Here is a 20,183-nt window from a genome sequence, read left to right as displayed (position 1 = left end):
CTAGTTTTTTTACTATTATTTTTAGTTTTTTTTTTAATATCGTCTCTAATATGCACAAGCAGAAAACACGAAAAAAGCGAGTATTAGCTTTATAGACCAAACCTGTAAAAAAAAAAAAAAAAACGCTATCTTGTAAAAAATAAATAAAAAATTAGTAAAAAAAAGTACATGTAAGCCTTGCCAGCAGAACAAAAGTCTATTAACAAAGACTGCATCATTTTATAGTTAAATGGCCCTGAGATAAAAAGAAATGGACAGTTTTAATGGGTTTCAATGGGGACATTTTTGTCCTTAAGGTCCTGAGTGTAAATATTTTGTGTACCCAGTGATTTATGAAAGGAAATGAAGGTGAAATAAGAAAAATCCAATAAAAATACACACTTGTACCAAATTTGATGCAGTTGGCATTAACAATGAATGATTAAAAAAAAATTGAAACCTGAAAGAGACAAACATGTCCTTAAGGAAACACACGGGTTAAAGGTTGACTTTAAATTTAGCATTTAATTGTGATTGATCAATGAGACCCTTTGATTACAGAGTTATTATTGAAACATAATTTGCAAAACTGTATTAATCTAGAAGCAGAATCAGATTTAACTGTGATTTTCTGCTGTAATAAACAGTTTAACTGGTAAGATCCTCAGAGGAGAAGTTGTGCAGACATTAAATAAGAATGGAAAGACAGTCTCTGTGAAGGATGTCCTGAATCTGCACAGACAGTCTTTAGTTACAGGATCAGAGAATGACACTGTTCCTCTGTCATAGTCCAGCTGAACTCTCACACGCTGAAGCTTCTGTTTAACAGTGAAGTAAGTCTCGGGTTGCTCTGGGGATTGTGAGCTGTATTTGCTGTACATGCACCCTACATACCAGACATTAGACTTAGAGAAATCTTCTCCCTTCCTTTGGTGTGATGATGCTGTTGTTATTCCAAGACTCCAGCTTGTATTGTCTCCAACCTCCACATCCCAGCAGTGTGTTCCTGAGTTAAAGCCCTCAGATCCCAGGACACATGGATACCAGTCAAACCTCTCTGGATTATCAGGAAGTGTTTTATCTCCATCACTGAACGACACACTGGTCAGATCAGCAGAGAGTGTGAGAAGAGGACCTGCTGTGTTTGGATCCAGAGTCAACGGAGCTGCAAAGAGAATAACATCAGATTACAGGATGAAATATGATGTATTAGAAATGTAAAGGTTAAACATTTTTCTTTTTCTGAAAGAGATCATAAATCATAACAATGGTCTCTCAGTTACTGTCAGAATGGATTGAGGATTCAGGTTTAATATCAGTATTCAATAAACACTATTGTCTCTTAATACATAAACATAAACCATGAGGAATAGACTTTTCATTATGAGTTTGCTGTATGATCTGATGATTTTCTGAAATACAGTTCAGATTCACTTGGTAATTCAAGTGATTATTAAATATATTTCTATCAAATGTTGATGTTGTGTGTGTTTATATGTGAACTATCTTCTGCACTGGTGTCAAATCTGCTGAGACTCACTGTGTTGGACAGTTTCCAGCATCTTCTTCCAGACTCTGAACGGCAGGTTACCCAGATAACGCGACACATGAATCAAAGCTCCAGAACTCATCCGTGGATCCGGCTGTGAGATCTGGACTCTGAGGAACATTCAGGAGTCAGAACTGCAGTGAATTTGAGTTCAGATCCACTGAGAGAAGAGATACGAGCAGCTCACTCACCTTTCCATTGAGGCCTTAAAGTTCTGGAAAATATAGAGTTTGAAAACATTTTAATATCTTATCAAACACTCTCACTGTCAATGAGTCTCTCTATACAAGTTGTTTCATACACAAAGAATGAAGCCAGATTGATTTGTCACCTTTAGAAACGAGACGTCATTGTCTTTCATCATCTCCTCCATGTCTCTGATTGTGTGTGAAAGAGCTGAGATGTGTGTGTTCATCTCCTCCAGCTTCTCCTTCATCCTCTGCTTCTTCTGCTCCTCTTCCTCTCTCAGTGCAGTGATTGTAGCTTCTTCTTCGTCTCTGAGAAACTGATGAAGCTTCTCAAACTCTTCTTTAATCTGACGCTCTGTGTGCTCAGCTTGAGACTGAAATCAAATCACATTCACTTCAGTCAGCGCTGTATGAACACACACTCCACTAATGTCAATGATAAACTCTGTGTGTGAATGTTGAGTATTTAACTCTTTATATCCTCACCTTGATGTGTTCAATTGTTTCATCACACTTTTTCTTCATTTCTTCTCCATGTTTGAGCTTGTCTTGTAAGGACGTCAGTGCTGTATTAAATTCCTCCTACAGGTTAAGATGAAAATCTGTGAAACTTGTGCAGCTCTAAGAGGTTTAAACATTGTATGTTTGAATGTTTTTATTGTTATATTATTTATATGTTGAATGGGTCATTCTCATGGAAGCATTTGTGTCTGAATATTATGAGATTTAGTTTGAGTAAAAATAAATACTGGTCTATTGTATACACAAATAAACGCCTGAATTTATTTACAATTAAATAAAAAAATGTATTATGTGTGTTTCTGGCTCCAAACTGATGCTAAATTAAGTTGAGATTGTTAATTTGTCTATACCATATAGAATAGATATAAATTTAGGTATGTTGCAAATTAGCGACAACAGGCATTTAGGGTAATTTTTTTTTACAAAATGGTAAAATTAATAAAACACATTTTCCCATCTCAGGTATGTAGATTTTATTCATGGCACAAAGTTGTTAGAACTTATAAACTTTAATTGACAAATTAATGAATCTTGACAACAGCAAGAAACAAAACACTCTCCTACTCCCTAACATTGACAGTAGTTTTTATACATTCCATGTTACACTCCGTTTAACTCTTTCCTTGTTTCTCCAGTGCATACATTATATATTCTTATAGTGTTATATCCTAACATGCTATTTTTTGTGAAAAAACCTGAAACCTTTTGCCTGAAACCATCTAAATACAGCATTATGGGAGTATTTGGCCTACTTTCTGCCCTTGGTATGTGTATTGTGCTTTGATGTTTATTTTGTTCTATTCCTTAACCCAGTCCCAGTGTTTGTATCGAAGAGAGTTTGATTCTTATATCGATCTCCATGCACAGCCTGTGTCTATATTTGTTCTTCATGCTAGTAAGTGCTAAATCCCTACTTTTACAAAGGTAACGTACATTGTCGAGAACGGCAGCTGTCATATAGCCTATACACGCTGCTTAAATGCAGACAGTTTTGACCGCAAAAGATGAGGTAATTTGATCGGATGTCGTGTATTTACAGCATTTAACCTGAGAGAAATGCATGCTCAGTTTAAATCTTATTTTAAGATGAGGAAGTATTAACGTTAAAGGAACGGCAAAATTCAGCATTTTGTTCCCGCACCCCCTTCTGTCACCTCACGGTTTCAGAACCACCACAAACCCAGTTTGAGAACCACTGCCTTTACATATCTTTGTAAAGCGAAAAATAATAATATTACAAATAATTATTAGTATTAACCACCCAAACACAATTTAACACAAACTGCATGATACCAGTGCTCTGTGAAAAAGTCAGTAATTGTTTAATGCCATATTACAAGACTGAAGCATTCTTACACAAAAACAAACAAATTGCACAAACTTTCCATTTGCATTTGAAATTTATCTCAAAAAGTTTAGTTACTCTCTCAGACAGGTCCCTCACTCCGGTAACTGTCCATGCTGGATCTGTCCCTGTTGTTTTAAAAAGTAATCACGGAAAGCAAAACAAGGCATTAGCATGACGCATCCAGCTAGCCAGGCCGATAGACCGCTGTGTGATAGAGATGGGCGCGCCTCGGCTCGGGCGCGCGCAGCTTGGGGCGCTAACAGAATCGCCCATAGCTGACTAGATTTGAGCTCGCTGATTGGCTACAGTTTATGTCAAACATGTATATCTTAAATCAGCAATTGGCTAAGCTGCTCCACAGACCCGCCTCTCTGGGGCGCCTCTCTCCAGCGCCCCAGAGCTGATGAGACGTGCACGCAGGTGGAGGAGACGTGTTGAAAAAGCAGACATTTTTAATTTCTGTCATTTTTTCACATATACTGGGTGCATTTAATATCTTAAACACACAAATACTGACAATTTGTATGTATGATTTATGTATGTATTTACTTATTTATTTAATGAGTGTGGCTCATTAATGAGTGCGGGCGGAGCCCTAGCGCCCTCTATTGGCCAGCCGCCCCTGATTATAGCCCAATCCAGCCGTTATGGACCAATGTCGCGAATTTGCTACAAACAGAAATCTACAAAGTACGTAAAAAATATTCGTCACATGAAGTCTATATGAATAACATAGCTATAGAAGCAATCAATAAGCTGGTGCATATTTTTATCTTAGCACAACTTAACTCATTTTGGGCAATTTCTCCACATTTGCGCCCTTGATATGCGGATTTTGCAAACCAAAATATTAGCTTCCGTGAACCGGATGTAGTTCCCACTCCGACCGCTCCTACGAGAAACCAGTGCGTGCAAAAGGTTCCTAGGTATGTATCAAATGTGCTAGTGGTTGAAATTTTGATTCTTTCCAGAGACTCGTTCATTTTCAGTTCGTTCACCAGAATGATTCGTTCACTGATTCGTTCAGTGACAATTTCTTCCTATTACATAAATACTGCAGCAGGTGGCGAAAAAGAGTGTATTTTATGCTATGTTTTAACGAACGTATTTACTTGTTACAAAAAAAACCTGATTTGGCTTTGTTAAAATTTGTGCCTTATTTACTAAATTAATAAAATAAGTCTAAATAAGAGGTTCAAATGACCAAACCAAGGTTTTCTTGCATAATTAACATTTTAATTGTTTGGTCAGACATACACATTCATAAATCTGGGATTATATTAAACGTTGAGTTATGTTCTGTATGTTAAATATGATAAACAATTATATGCACACCTATAACTGCGCTTTGAATGAGATTGAATCACATGCTAAATGACCGATCTACCCAGTACTCTCATTCACGAACGAAATGTACCAGTTTGATCAATTCGTTCACAAACGAGATCTCTCTCTCGTTCAGACTCGAAACAGAGCGATCTCGGTCAGTGATGGGCGTATTCGTTCAGTAGATCCAACCAATTACATGCCCCTTCACAGCCCGAACTGAAATGTTATTTGCTGACGTTACGCAAATGAGACCTAACCAATACTGTCATATTTTTTGGTTTGTTTTAGTTTTTAGAGAAGTGCATATGACATGAATAAAACGTAATTAATTAATTTTTGATAATACAAAATGAACACAATTAGTAAAGTAAATTTTTCAAAGTGCAAAATACCACAAAACTAAGTCTAAAAAAACACAAACAAAATAAAAGAAAAGCAGGTAAAGAGAAGAGTAAATTTAAATCAAGTAAACAGTCAAGTGCACCCCCCTTAGCTCAAAACAAGTACAAAATGACGATGTTAATTTGTCTTTGTTATATTTAACCATCAGCTTGCGTTATTAAACTGTTTTCATTACAATGGTAAAGTGTAAATTTCCTTCTTTGATGCAAATATGCTGACTACACAAACCTAGCTCTATCGGTTCGCCATCATTATCGTTCAAACAACTGGTTCTTTTCGTTCACGAACGACATACCCAGCAAACAATATGACGTTGTGATGACGTCACGTGCTGGTCATTTTTAGTCACGCATTTTTAGTTACGTTAGCATATGACGTCGCCACAACCGTCAAAGTGAAACACCAAAAGAGGTCGCTACGACGTCGCCAACCGACGTCGTGACAACATCTCCAGTACGTTGCGACAACGTTATTTAATTAAGGTCGCCGATTGGTCATTTGATGACTTTTGACACTTTTTCATATATTCATATATATATATTCATTCTGCAGTGGATTTATTGACATCCATTTATACTAGCATTTACCTGCCACTACTGTCACAGCAACATCGATAATTGTGGTTCTTGTTCAGAACTTAAGTTTGTTGTTTCAACTAGCATTACTGTTCAAATCTTGACATTTTACTCAAACAATTGGTAAAAACATGTTTAAACATTCACTAATGTAAACACATGTTAAAAAACATTGTAGAATAATTGAAAGAACTGAAGTGTTTTTGCAGATTTTATTTAACAGAATTTAACAGACACTATAATAACAAATGGGGAAAAAATGAACAACTATACATTAAAGCAAAAAATGAAAAAAATAAACGTCACTATGTACAACACTTTAAAAAGGTCTTCATCTGAATCTTAATCTGTGTCACTGAATTGCTGGTTATTGATCTCTTGTGGGACCGCCACTTCTGAGACTGACTGCACCTAGACAAACAATTTAAATAAATCTTAAATAAATCTTGTAGTCCAGAAGCTCTTTCAGTTTTGCCTCCAAGACAGCAAGTTCTTCCAAAGACTGGGCCACATCGATTTCTGTTGGAGTCTCCGGACCCTGGCTGGCTCCTCCAGTCTGGTTTAACCGGAGGAGGATCTCCTGGATGTTTTTTGCTGTCAAATCCTGGCGGGTCAACATTGCCTTAAGTGTCTCTGTTTCAGAAATGCAAAATGTTTCAAAGACATTAAAATGAAGGTCAGAAATGTACAAAGTGCAAAGATAACACATTGCAGTTATTACATGACTGAAATTTACCCACAATAAAAATGAACATACCTTGCATTACTGTAACCGTTTGGGTTAAGGCGGAGATAGAGTCTGACACACTTGAGGAGCAGCTGGCAGTTTCTGTGTGCACATATGCAATACAAAATGCAAGCGATTAAACTCAACACTTAGGTTCAGCATGTTATAAAACAAGAACTACCAAAGTTCAAATCACCAGGCTACATTTCTTGTGTGTCACCATGTTGATAACTGTAACACTTACAAATAAACAAGATTTTCAAAGTCATTAAACCAACACTAAAAATATAATCATACCATCAGACATCTCAGGCTGAATAGGACTAACTGGATCAAGGTCTGTGTAAATAAATAAAAAAAATGTCAACATAAGGTATATTTTAATATAGATCCGCGCAACTTGACAAAGCTTATGCAACAATTGTTAACTTACTGTTCATAGTGTTTGTCTGCGGAAAGATGCAGATGGGAGGTGGAGGGTGTGTTGGTCCTGCAGAAGATTTCCGTGTAAGTGGCACCTCTGGTGGTCCATGGGACAAATCTAGATGATACATATTACCAAGATACTTTGGTTAATCATTCATTTACAGGACCCTGTCTAATGATTTCCAAAAATGTAATGCTAGCGATTTTCTTATAAATTTTCTTATAAAATTTCTTATATTTTCTTGTGAAGCATGGCATGCTTGAGAAATATTGAACAATTATTTAATATCATACCTCTGGATTTCTTATTAGTATGGAGGACCTGTTCCGCAGAGCCTTCATCTAAAAAGCATACAATAAACTCCAGTCAACAAACCAGTCAGGGATACAGCATGTAATAAATAACTACATGAAAATGTAAATACCCTCATCGCTGCTGTAAGCACATTTTGATGTCCTTTTTGAGAGCACAGCCCCATCCTCGGCACTTTCCACGTTTGACATTGTTTCGGCCTTTCTCAACCACCGAAGTGCCTGGTTAAAGTCAGCTACAAAGAAATGTGAACATTAGGGAAAGTACAAACAATATAGGATTAGTTGAAACATTTCACAAGTATTCTACATGATGCAATGTATTTTGCTTTCTTAGCAGCTTTCAAAAAAATTTACTTAAGCATGCACAACAAAAACAGGACAAGAAATTAATACAACTGTACCTGTAACACCACTAAACACCTTGACTTTCCTGGAAATCCAAGTATCAGGATCAGGTTGTTCCCCTCTTCATGACATTCAGATATTCCCTGTCTGGGTCGCACGGGCATTTTCTGCCTGGCTTGCATGGAGTTTTTGGAGAGTGCGTCTGGTAGCTCTCCAGGACTGTAAATAGATTCTCCGACTTGGCTTCATCCTAAAATACAATCAAATTTTATGATGCCAGTTTAGCTAGAGAACCTAAAACTCCATGTAACTACAACACCCTAACATTGTGAAAAAGTATGGTTTGTGAATAAAATAAGCAAAAGCAATTATCCACTTGAGACCATGTGTTGTGTAAGGATATGATAGCCAATTGATATGTTTCTGAAAAGGTGTAAGTTAGGGGATTGTCAAGTTCTAAAAACAGAATAGTTTACAGTCCCCCAATAACAATATTTGTATAGTGCATTTAATACTATCACTTTTAAAACATGCTTACCTGAAAAACACTGTCAATCTTCACTGAAATCGGAAATCACGGAAATCTGCAATTACCGAAAGCGGCAATGGAAGAAAATAGATGTGAGTTTAATAGTTTCCCACACCACTATTGTGTGAATACAACATTTCCTGACAAAAACAGGGTTTCTAGGAATTGGGAAGGCAGAAAAACAATATATAATAATACAAAACAACAATTAAATAATAAAGCTGAAATAAGCTATTCTATTTACCAGGATAATGAAATAAATTACCACAGTAAGAGACTACAGCAGTAAATTTGCGAAAAAATTTACGATTTGCATGTGAATCTCATTTGCGCGCGTGGGCGTGGTCAAATTAAAAATGAGCAAGCGTTTGAGAAGCTGGACATCTTGTTGGTTTTATACAAATTACTTAAACAGAGAATATTTGTTTTCAGTTTGAATCCGATCATTTAAAAGTACACACTTAAATGATTATAAAGGTGTATGGCTCATAAATGTGTGACAAGTATTCGCTGAGTTTTGTTTCAGTTTATAGACGTGCTCAAGAAAAAAAAAGTTCACCGCGACGGAGAGGCAGAACGCACACCCTGTTTATTTTCTTTATTTTACAAAAGCACAATGTTTTGATTTGATTGTAAGTGGACACATACAAAAGTAGAAATATCACAGATTCTTTTTTTATATTTCTTTTTTCTGTATGACCATAAATGACGGAGAAATTTAAGTTTATTGTGCTACAATGTGAAGAAAATCCAGCAAAACGCGCGGGCGCGTTTGCCGACCATTTTAACCTACATTTGAAACAGAGATCTTGGTTAAAATGTAAAATTCGGAAAATACTTTAGAGAATGTGTGGGACCCTTATGGCGGGTTGTATTTACACTTACCTGTGTTTTGTCGTGAAGGAATGGTGTATTTCTTCTTTCTTCGATTCAACACAACCAGCAGCGGAAGCTCTTCTTTTGTGGATATGGGGAGGCTGCAAGCGTTTGAGAGTTGCATATACTGCCCCCTACTGTACCGAAGTGAAATTGTTGAAATCTGTATGACTTGAATGAGTCTTAAGTGAGACACTACAGGTGAATAGGGTAACATTTTTAAATAATAATAATTATAAATGTATATATATATATATATATATATATATATATATATATAATTAAATTATAGTTTCACTTTTTGAATGAAATTACTGATATAAATCAACTTTTTGATGATATTCTAATTATATGACCAGCACCTGTACATATAAAACATCTGAAAACAAATTCTTCTATTAAAATGTACATCTGCTTAAAGTCAAGAAATGACGTGGCTAAGACGTGGTGAGGAGGTTAGAAAATGACCAAAATAATTGGTCATCAGCTGGTCTTTAGACAACGTTGTGGGAAGGTAAGGAAGCGACCAAGAGCTGTGGTCACGAGACTACCTTGTGATGACGTTGCCACAACGTCGTGGCATAGGGTGTTTCTCAATATGCGTTCTTCAGCGATCTTGCGTCCTTGTGTTCTCGTTTTACGTCATCATTAACCGTCGAAGTTCAGACCCAATTCTCAAGAACGCAAGTACAGAGGACGCATGAAAGAACCCGGATGTGTTCTTTATACCGAGGATGCATCGAATGCAGACTTGAGCTAGTACTCGCCTGGTGTCCCAGAAGTCATTGCGGCCGGTTCCGAGTTCGTTCTTCCAAGGAAGCTTGGCAAGACCGGTCTCCACAAGAACACAAGTCCGTTCTCTGCGTTCTTGGTGACGTGACGAACCCACGACCAATACTGACGTCACTTTTGGTCGCCGTTACGTCACGTGTTTACATGTAGCCTACCAGTTCGTTCACGAGAAGATCTCTCTCTCTCGTTCAGACTCAAAAGCAACTCGGTCACAGTCAGTGAAGGCGTATTCGTTCACTACATCCAACAAATCACATGCTTCGTCACATCTCATACTCGAAGGCTATTGGCTTGAGGTTTAGTCATTCTTGACAGGTTGAAAACACAGAGCTACCCGGTTCACTGAGCTGCGCATGCGCTGCGCGGCTGTGGAGTATGGAACGCCGTTGGGGACAATACCTATTATATGCAACGCGTGAAATTTGGACGCATTAACACGCACAGTTTGTACGCGTCTTTTTGGTCCGTGTAAACGCGAACGTTTTGTACGTCTAAACGCGAAGTTTTGTGTCATGTTATTTAAAGACACGATCGTTTGTATCGCCTTAAAGCAACATTTTTGGCCGTGTATTTTTTGTTACGTGTTTCTATACGAACGTTTTCGTCGTGTAAACATGACATTTTTGAACGTGTAATATTTCTGAGTGTTATTTGATGTGCGACATACAAATTTTTCTGTTTTAGTTAAACTGGTGATAATTTAGAGTCAATGATTAAATACATTCAATGACTGCATGAATTAACATTATATTATTTTGTAACGTTAAAGGAATTTGTCCTGTAGGAAAAGTGAGTGGTCTCTGTGATCCAACGACCATAGCCTATTTCCCCTCTGGTTAATGCATTCGAGGTGTCTATTTGGACCACTGCAAATAGCCTACTTGTTGGCAGAACTAATTACACTAGGCCAGTCTACCCTATATGTGGAAAAAGTTAGTCAGCGGTTTCTGTGGCGTAACGTGTAAAGGGAGACCGGGGTTCTATTCCCACTGACAGCGCTTTTTTTTAATAACTTTACAGTTATTAAACGCAAAATTGTTTTCAATAAAAATGATTTGACTTAAAATTCATTTTAATTCATAAAAGTTACATTTAGGGTAAGGTTAGGGGTAGCTCTAGTCTTTAATATCTCAATAAGTTGCCATGATTTTAATATTGTTTTATAAATCTAATAATCTACTGTCAGTTATATTGCAGGATGTTTAATGCACAACAATACTGATGAGCAAATAGTAACGTTATCTGTCACTATTTATAAGTAAATAGCATCTAAATGTCTACTGAATCCACAACTGTTGCTATTTACACTTGGACTTGGACTGGCTGCCCCACAGTTTACGTGGTCCGCCTGCTGTAGTGATTCTGTAATGTTTATGTGTCGTATGATTGTGTCTGTGTTTAAATGTTGAATAAAGATTTGTAAATTGTCATAGGCTACTGGTGCTTTGTTTTCTGCTTTTGTATTTGCCTTATTGTTATAATATAATTGTTAAATTTGTGATTGTTACAATATATTGTTGTTATTAGATTATTTTTATCTGACATATACAGTATACAGTATATGTGTATTAATTATTTCGTGTCAAACTGACATCCCGACTTCAAGGAGCATTCCAGAGTCTCTCATACCAGATTGATGCTGGCCCACTCGGAGATTACTCCAGTCATTTTGAAAAAACAATAGTATTTAGTATTTAGCCTTTGCTAACTTTATTATTCATTGTATTTATTAAAGTTGAATGATTTATGGCATTTATTGGCACTATTATGTATAATTATTGACACCCCACCCTGGACCTCACTAATTATTAAACTCTGGCTATGGCCGTATCCAGTGTTGTATGTTGTATACATATGTTAACATTAGTGATGTGTCATGCGCAAAAGATGCGGCTCTGAGAGCCGATGCTTTGTAGTGAATCAGAAGAGCCGGCTCGCATCGAGTGAGAGCCGGCTCCCAGTTTTTTTCCTTTCTCTGCTTTCCTCAAGGCAGAACTTTGTTTTGATTGGTCAGCAATCGCATCGCGGCCAATCAGATGTGAGGATATGGGATCATACCATTATGTAAAAACAGAGAGGTGGGTGAAGCGAAGCAGCACTCCACTGCAAGTTAACGAGTCGTAACAACGTTAAAGGGTTAGTTCACCCAAAAATGAAAATTCTGTCAGTAATTACTCACCCTCATGTTGTTTCAACCCCGTAAGACCTACGTTCATCTTCGGAACACAAATGACGATATTTTTGATTAAATTTGAGAGCTGGATCACTTCTCCATAGGCTTATAAGGGATTGAAACTTGCTGGCCCAGAAAAGTTATTAAAGAGATCGTTAATATAGTCTAAGTGACTACAGTGGCTCAATGTTAAGTATATCAAGCGACGAGAATACTTTTTGTGCGCAAAAACTAACAAAAATAACGACTTTATTCCACTATTCATTTCCTTCTCTCTGGGCCTCGAGTTAGTTCACGTAGTGTTTTTGCGCAGCGTGTCTGTGTTACACGTCACCACGTAGGCTCACTATTGGCCGACGCTGGTCATGTGTGTGATGCGTGTGTCGTACAACACTGACACGCTGCGCAAAAACACTACGTGAAAAGACTCGAGGCCCAGAGAGAAGGAAATTAATAGTGGAATAAAGTCGTTATTTTTGTTTGTTTTTGCGCACAAAAAGTATTCTCGTCGCTTTATATAGGATCCCTAGGTTTAAAAAACTTGCATTCAATGACAACAGAGCTGTTTATTTGCTGTTTTGTTGTTAATTTGTGCAATAAATGCATAAAAACACTGTACATGAAAGGGTTTTCAACACACAAACCATTAATTTTTGCAAAGTTATGGTAAAATAAAGGCCTACAAAAAATCCTAAATTAAGAGCCTTTCGGGAGTCGAAAGAGCCGGCTCTTTTGGCTCAGCTCCCAAAGAAGAGCCGGCTCTTTCGAAAAGAGCCGAACTTCCCATCACTAGTTAACATATGTTATACACAGGGCTTAATTTGAGCCTGAACACGCCGGAACATGTTCCGTCACCTCCGACATTGGATCCGGCACCTTTTTTATTGGATCCGGCACCTACTGTGTCACTAAAATTAATTGCCTAAATGAAAAATAAATAAATAAATAAATACTGTTTGTGTAGTGTTCAATGTTTGTGACACATGACTTGCGTGCTTGTTGTACGAGTTGAGATTGCTGTTAGCCTCGATCGTTTCACGCAGGGAAAAAATGTCAAAAAGACAGGAAAGTTTGCTTAACTTTTTCAAATACGCTGGACAGTCAGATCCCAAACAAGCAAAAATTGTTTCCGCTGATCAAAAAGGAGACCACGGTGGACACAGTAGCCTAGTATCGACATAATATCTCGTTATTTCGACATAATAAGGGGACATTCTAATCTGCATTAAGCCACATTAAGCGTTTTTATAATGGGTTTCTATGGGAGGAAAATGCTTAACGTGTAATTGCGTTCATATTCTGGGCTCATTTGATTTGTTTTTCTGATTTGGGCTTTTCTGATTTTTGTACATAGCATAGCCTATTTGTAAGGATTTTAGTATCATAATGATTAATAAATGCACGCACAATTATCCGTGAACTTGATTTGAACAAATGCCTTTCAACTTGTGTGTGCAAAATTCAGAATTAAATTAATGTGCAGAAATTTGTACAAATAGAAAGTATGTAGGCCTACTATACTGTTTTAGCCATTAAAAAAAGCGCATTTAGTTTCATATTTGTTAAAATATTATAATGTTATTTTTTTTTCATTTATGTTGATTTATGAAAAGTGAACAGCACGACCGCGCAATATGAGACATGGAGCGGGTCAGACATGATTTTGACCGTTGAAGTTGAAGTTGTTTTGTAGAAAGCCTTTCTTTAAAGTGAATTTCGTTTTGTATAAATTGTATCTTAATTTTAATAAATTTTTCATCAACCAATTGCCTGTATTTAATAAATAGGCCTACGAAACAAATATAACGGAGGCGCCCGCGCGCTCACTTCCATTGCACGTGAACTAGAGCACACCCTAACTTAACGAAACTCAGTGTATGCCTCACACAGACATTACAAATACATCAAATACACAAAGCTTGAAATGTCTTTAAACGAAATCATTCAAAACGAAAAAAGAAAAAGGCTACTCTCTGATTATGTAATCCATTAGTCTTATTTATGTGCATTTCTCTCTATAAGCGCGTTCACACGGAGATGGCGATCGTCAACTTCATCTTTGCAGCCGAGTCGACACTTTTAGAGAAAACACTTGTTTATTAATAAAAATCAATACACGCATCACCGGATTTACAGATGCACGCACACATATTATTTCGAAATAACGAGATATTGTGTTGAAATAACATTATTATTAATAATAGCCTACATCTTTTAGAATAGGCCTATTTGATTGAATGCTGAAAGTTGCCCTTGTTCAATTTAATAAAATTAAAACTTTAATTGTGATCATTAACATAACTGAATATTAAATATTTAGTGGCCAAGTTTTGCGCGGCTCTCCGTCAAATCTAGCACCCACTCAGCACATGCGTTAAAAATTCTCTGGCGCTGTCCCTGCAGAGAAGCTAGTAGGCAGTGTAATTTTTTTTTTTTTGTTCCGTTACAAATTAAGCACTGTACATGTGTATATAGCCTGTTATAAGAGGATGCAAACTGAATGCAGTCTGTAAAAGTTCTTTGACAGTTTAATAAAAAATTTCTAAGAGCCTTCGTAGAGAGCAATCCACTTTTCCACGTTACCGGAGACAAAAAACCTGCATGAGTACAAACGGGATGAGATGCCACAGCATGACACAGCACTGACATCACAGCCAACGTATAAATGCATCATTGACTCTAAAGTTTTACGCTTGCCTATGTACATGCCAACGTAAAATTACGATCTCATTCACGAACAAATGTTACGTGTGACGTTTGCATAGGTATTTGCTTACCTAACAGCACATCATCCCTCACGGAAAGAAATGTCGTCTGATGTTTATATATGTATACAGCAACGTGCCATCGCATCACAAATGCAAATGAAATCCTAAATAGAGCAACGCTATTGGCTGTTGTGCGGTCTGACGCGACACCCGAACATATACTTCGTATTTACGCGTACAAACTGTGCGTGTTAATGCGTCCAAATTTCACGCGTTGCATATAATAAGTATTGTCCCCAACGGCGTTCCATAGTGGAGGGAGGAATTTCAGTGAACGAGAATATGAGTCAATGATTACGTGAACGAGAACGATTCGTTCACCTAAAAGATTCGTTCAAAAAGAACGATTCGTTCACGAACGTAACATCACTAACATCACAAACAGGCATTGGGGGGAAACACACACTATCTCGCCTGCAGTCTGAATGGAAGCGGTTTGTTGCAAATTCGCGACAGTAAGGGGATAATACTGTTTCTATGTATATCACTGTATTTAACATTTGAAATGAGAGACATTAGTCTTACCTTGTAAGATGAAAGCACTTCACTGATGGGTCTGAATGTGTGATTGGTGTGTTTCTCTGAGTCTCTGCACACTATACACACAGGCTGTTTGTCCTCCAGACAGAAGAGTTTGAGTTTCTCACTGTGTAAACTGCAGATCTCCTCAGATCCTGATGAACGTTTCTCATTTCCCTCCTTTATCAATGAATCACACAAGTTTTTTAACGCTAGATTACATGGAGGTTCACCTTTAGATGATCTTCTCCTGCAGACAGGACACTCCTGAGTTTCCTTAGTTTTCCAGAACTGTTGTAGACACTCTTTACAAAAACTGTGACTACAGGACAGAAAAACAGGAGTCTTGAAGATTTCATAGCAAACAGGACAAGAAAGCTCTTCCACAGATTTTGGATCCATTTCCTCGTCTTGTAAAAGATCCAATAATCTACAATTTACTTTCACTTTCTGAACTTTGGTTTAAAGAGTAAACAACTATTACAATCAAAATCTAATCTAGATTCATTCAGAAATACACAAAAGCCCTAATATAATGTGTCCTCCTCTGTTCTTCACGACTCGTTTTAGCTTTCAGTAAAAGTGAAAGGCAGAAATAATGACTAGTCACTTCCTGGAAGGTTTTGTAAGAGGGTGGAGTTTCTGACGACCTTTTGGAGCTTCTGGGACTGGTTGCATAAACCACTGAAACTAGTAAGTTAGTCTTTTTTTTTTTCTTTAAAACGATTCATAACTTTTTTAAGTCAGTTATATAAAAATTTGATTCCAAAAAAAATAAGACTGATTGTCCCTTCTAGTGGGTCATATAAGACTGTCACATCCACCAGCTGGAGTGCCCATGATCTCCACTAGGGGGAAACACCTCCCGACTCTCGCCATCTTATCATGGACTACATTTCCCATAACCCACTGCCTGGACCCATTATGCTTGCTTACATTCTGCTGTCTCACAATACCTTGTTAATATTGCCTATATAAGCCCTGTATGTGCTGTCATTCCTTGCAAAAGTTTTGGATGTTGTTACTCTGCATTTCTAAGTGTTATCCTGGTTTCATGTGTCTTGTTTTTTTGTTTTTTTTTATTCTCTGCCTGTTTTCGGGATTCCCTTTTTGCCTGTGTTTTCTGTAGTGAAGGTGAAGTGAAGCATTATGAACCAGCGAAGCTTTCAACACAATTGTATCAGAAAAAAGTTCATTACACAAAGCTTTTCAAACCAGAGCTTGACGAGGACCTCTGCTGGTGAAAGTGAGGCAAAATGTTTCACATCCAAACGCATTAATCTTCGAAGCAAACATGAATGAATGGATGGATAGATGAATAAATTAATTAATCAATATATTAAATAGCCTACATGACAACAATCTGTTCCATTGCATACTCATAGTAACTCAAAACAATAAAGATAACATTTTGTATCCTGGATGTGGACATTTTTCCTGTTTGTAAACCAACAAAACTCATGAATAGAGGGAGTAAATAAATGCAGGTGCATGCACACAAAGACACACACTTTCACATCTTATACATCTTATAGGGGTTGTTTACACCTGGCCACTTCATGCGTTTTCTCAGATCGGATAGCTATCTGATTTATCAAAACGATTCCATTTACACATCACATAAATGTGTTTTTGCGAAACGGATTTAAATCCGATCTTCAATCCCCGCGCTATATGCAGATTTAATGGAGTGCACGTCACCGAAAGCAACAGATATGAGCTGCATTTTAATCAAAGATCGCAATAAGAGAGAGCAGCAGCAACAGCCCTGGTAAGATCATTTCGTTTCTTTACTTTTAATGATGATGATTGTGTGTTAAGCTTCTCACTTTCACTTTGATTATAGTTTGCACGTTGGCTTAATGAATAGATGCTCAGCTTCTCATCTGCGGTCACGGTGATGCGTGTTGCAGTAGCGTCATCATATCTGGCTATAACATTACATATAGCCTATAACACGCTCTCACACGTTTATTTTTTTTTGTGCCATTTTTGGGAGGAGTACAATTTACATGTGGTTTCAACAACCAGATGCATTTACACTTGTCCAGTTTCGTCTGGAGTGCGTCTCAGACCTCCTCCTGAAGTGGTTTGAGCGATCGGATTCAAATCCGTCTTGAATGCGTTTCGGAGGGCATTTACACCTGGTCTCTTCACGATCGGATAGCTATCCCATCTGAGAAAACGCATGAAGTGGCCAGGTGTAAACAGCCCCCATACAGATGAGGCCATTAAGAATCCGCATCGCAAGGAAAGGGATTCAGTAGTATAGTGTAGTATAGTGTAGGCCAGGGACGTCACTAGGATTGGAAGACGGGGGGGCTTAGCCCCCAGGGTATTAGTAATTTGCGTTTATAGAAAATCTTACAGTGAATTTGAGTAAAAAACAACTATGTATATGTTAAGCTGTATTTGTCTCTTCAACCCCGTTACCATCTTCAACCCTGTTACCCTAGTATCAACCCTGTCACACTTACATTTTTATTAATTATTTTTTTAAGTTTATGAATAAGTAATTTAATGTTTGTTGAACTTAGTCAGAACTGTTCAGAGCAATCATAAGAATACTGATTTTAGTTCAAATTCTGAAGTTAAGCCACATCTTTGATTAAAAATTATAGGGTTGCTGTCACAAAAAGTGCCCATTTCAGGCTTTATAGCATAAGTGTAAAATTATATGTAAATGTTATGGTGCATGGTACAATTTCTGGTAAGCTACGCTTTTTTATTATTTCAATTCAATTCAGTTATTGTAGCCTAATTTCATTTAATATTGACTCATTTGGATAAATATTAGGTACTCAAGATTTTTTTCTCAATAAAAAAACAACTCACCTAATGCTGTAAACAGACAGCCCTATCAGCTGGTAGTATTATTTCAGGTTAAAAGTAACTCAAATTAAAAATAATATGTGTTTTTTTTATTATAATAACAACAACTTTATTTAATGATATAAGTAAAAATATAATAAATATAGAACACATATTTAGCAAAATACTCTCTATAGGCTAGCTCTTTTTTTTCTTGCCAACTACGTGCTATAGCCTATATTATGTTCATTAAATGACTTTCCTGAGGTAAATGTGACATAATTGTTCTCCAGCTATGTTATTGACCTCTTCACGCTGATAAAAAAAAGTTGAAGTAACTATCTCTAGTGCAATTTTTCTCTTTTTCAGGTTGTCGAGTTCAATTTCTCCTCTTAATTTGTGTTTTTTCAGGTCAAAATACTCATTTTTTTGTTGAAGATGCCGTTTATATAGGGAACGGATGTCACCCTGTGTCATTTTGTGAAAGAAAAAAAAAAGGGTCAAAACATGCCTCATGCAACAAAAGTAAAAAGTAAAAGTACAACACTGTCCACCTCTGTATCAGTTCTTTGTGCAGACTCTTCTGCAAGCCTTTCTGTAGGCCTTTCTCTAGGTGTTGACTCCTGCAACTCATATTGCAGACAGAAAGAATAGGTACACAAGTGTATACAAATTAGTGTAAAGTTATTTATGCACTTACAGGTTCTTCCTCCAAAGGACAGTCATCTGAGAGGGTTTCTTCACTGTCCTGCAATGGAAATAAATGGGTATTACAAAGTGTTGCACTTTCTTCCCTTTATGCGAGTTAGAAAAAGTACACAACTTACTGCATATGCTTCAGCCACCACTTGCTTGGGAACAGGTAAAAGTGTTGGTGTATTATGTAAAACTGCACAAAAGAGGGGAAAAAAACTTGTCATTACAATTAACTACACTGTAAAAAAATATAATGTGATCAATAACTCATGGCAACATTTTATATTTCATATTTATATTTATATTATATATATTTTATTCATTTAATGCAGCAACAAATAATTTTACAGTGTAGGCTACTAAGAGAATTGAAAGCTCATTTAGCCTACCAGTAATGAAGGTGTTGCTGCTACTGGTCCCTGGCTTTGGGTCTGAGGAAGAGCTGCCCCCAGGGATGCCTCCACAATGGTTTGGTTTTCATTCAACCCAAGGGCCAGCTCCTCTGCTGGGGTATATTGTGGGGGTGCAGGTCCACCACCTGTTTTTCTTGGTGGCTGTTATAAACAGACAAACACATTATTTAACAGTGGCTTTTAAAAAGAGGAAAAAAGTGGCTTTTAAAATAAAGACAGTATAAGAATTAAAGGCTACCATTTTGTAGAATATTCTTGTACTTCACTTTTACTTGTCCCCATGTTCTGGTTCCCGTGGTGGCTCTGACATAAAAGAACAAAGTAAATATGAAATTATTAAAATGCAAAAATACATACTGTAGAAAGTGATAGAAACATCTACCATGGACAGCACTTAAACTCACATTGTTATGAAGAAATCCCTCAGTAATGATTGTACGGGTATCACAGGATTACTGCGGATCCTTAAAAAGGATTCAATTAGTTTTTATTTTGTTTTTAATTTAAGGTAATAAAAAGTCTTACAAAGTCTTATGTTTACTAATGAGAGGTCTTAAATTTTACATGATACTTTGACTTAGACATATCTAAATAATGGGGTCTTTCCCATGAATTAACTTAACCCTTTCATGCATAGAGGTCACTACAGTGGACAGCTCTTAAAAAAGCATTTTCTTGAATTTGCACGGGTTTTGATGGCATAGTTGCACATCAACCTCTACAGTGGACCCTGGTGCATCATCCTATACATTGCAACCAAGTGGCAAGCCGTTGTGTTTCGATTTTTTTTTTTTTTTTTTTTTCTCCAAACCAAGATAATGGTCAGTCAGAAATGCCAAGTTGCTCCGGAATATCCACCCATTCCTACTATCCTCTTGTAGGTAAAAAAAATATTACAGCA

General features: G+C 37.0%; 2 protein-coding genes across 2 annotated transcripts; both read right to left on the bottom strand.

The window, feature by feature from the left end:
- Positions 1 to 477: 477 nt before the first annotated feature.
- Positions 478 to 19,564, bottom strand: LOC311095391 (E3 ubiquitin-protein ligase TRIM35-like; the record flags this gene model as incomplete). The annotated part of the gene is made up of 10 exons (XM_084133875.1): positions 478 to 1,144; positions 1,520 to 1,638; positions 1,720 to 1,742; positions 1,860 to 2,090; positions 2,203 to 2,298; positions 15,369 to 15,684; positions 18,874 to 18,921; positions 19,001 to 19,062; positions 19,259 to 19,423; positions 19,544 to 19,564. 10 exons carry the CDS (start codon positions 19,562 to 19,564, stop codon positions 597 to 599), a joined length of 1,629 nt encoding a protein of 542 aa, XP_083990001.1. The 3' UTR covers positions 478 to 596.
- LOC311094437 (uncharacterized protein) lies at positions 6,091 to 9,843 on the bottom strand. Its single transcript, XM_084132399.1, has 9 exons — positions 9,120 to 9,843; positions 8,244 to 8,289; positions 7,762 to 7,955; positions 7,471 to 7,593; positions 7,340 to 7,387; positions 7,053 to 7,160; positions 6,917 to 6,958; positions 6,650 to 6,721; positions 6,091 to 6,525 (listed from the first exon to the last, which is right to left on the bottom strand). The coding sequence occupies exons 4-9, from the start codon at positions 7,547 to 7,549 to the stop codon at positions 6,317 to 6,319; spliced, it is 558 nt and encodes a 185-aa protein (XP_083988525.1). The 5' UTR covers positions 7,550 to 7,593; positions 7,762 to 7,955; positions 8,244 to 8,289; positions 9,120 to 9,843; the 3' UTR covers positions 6,091 to 6,316.
- Positions 19,565 to 20,183: the final 619 nt, after the last annotated feature.

Source organism: Abramis brama, assembly GCF_963993115.1.
Source record: "Abramis brama genome assembly, chromosome: 13".
NCBI lineage: Eukaryota > Metazoa > Chordata > Actinopteri > Cypriniformes > Leuciscidae > Abramis > Abramis brama.
This window is presented reverse-complemented; position numbering and strand designations above follow the sequence as displayed.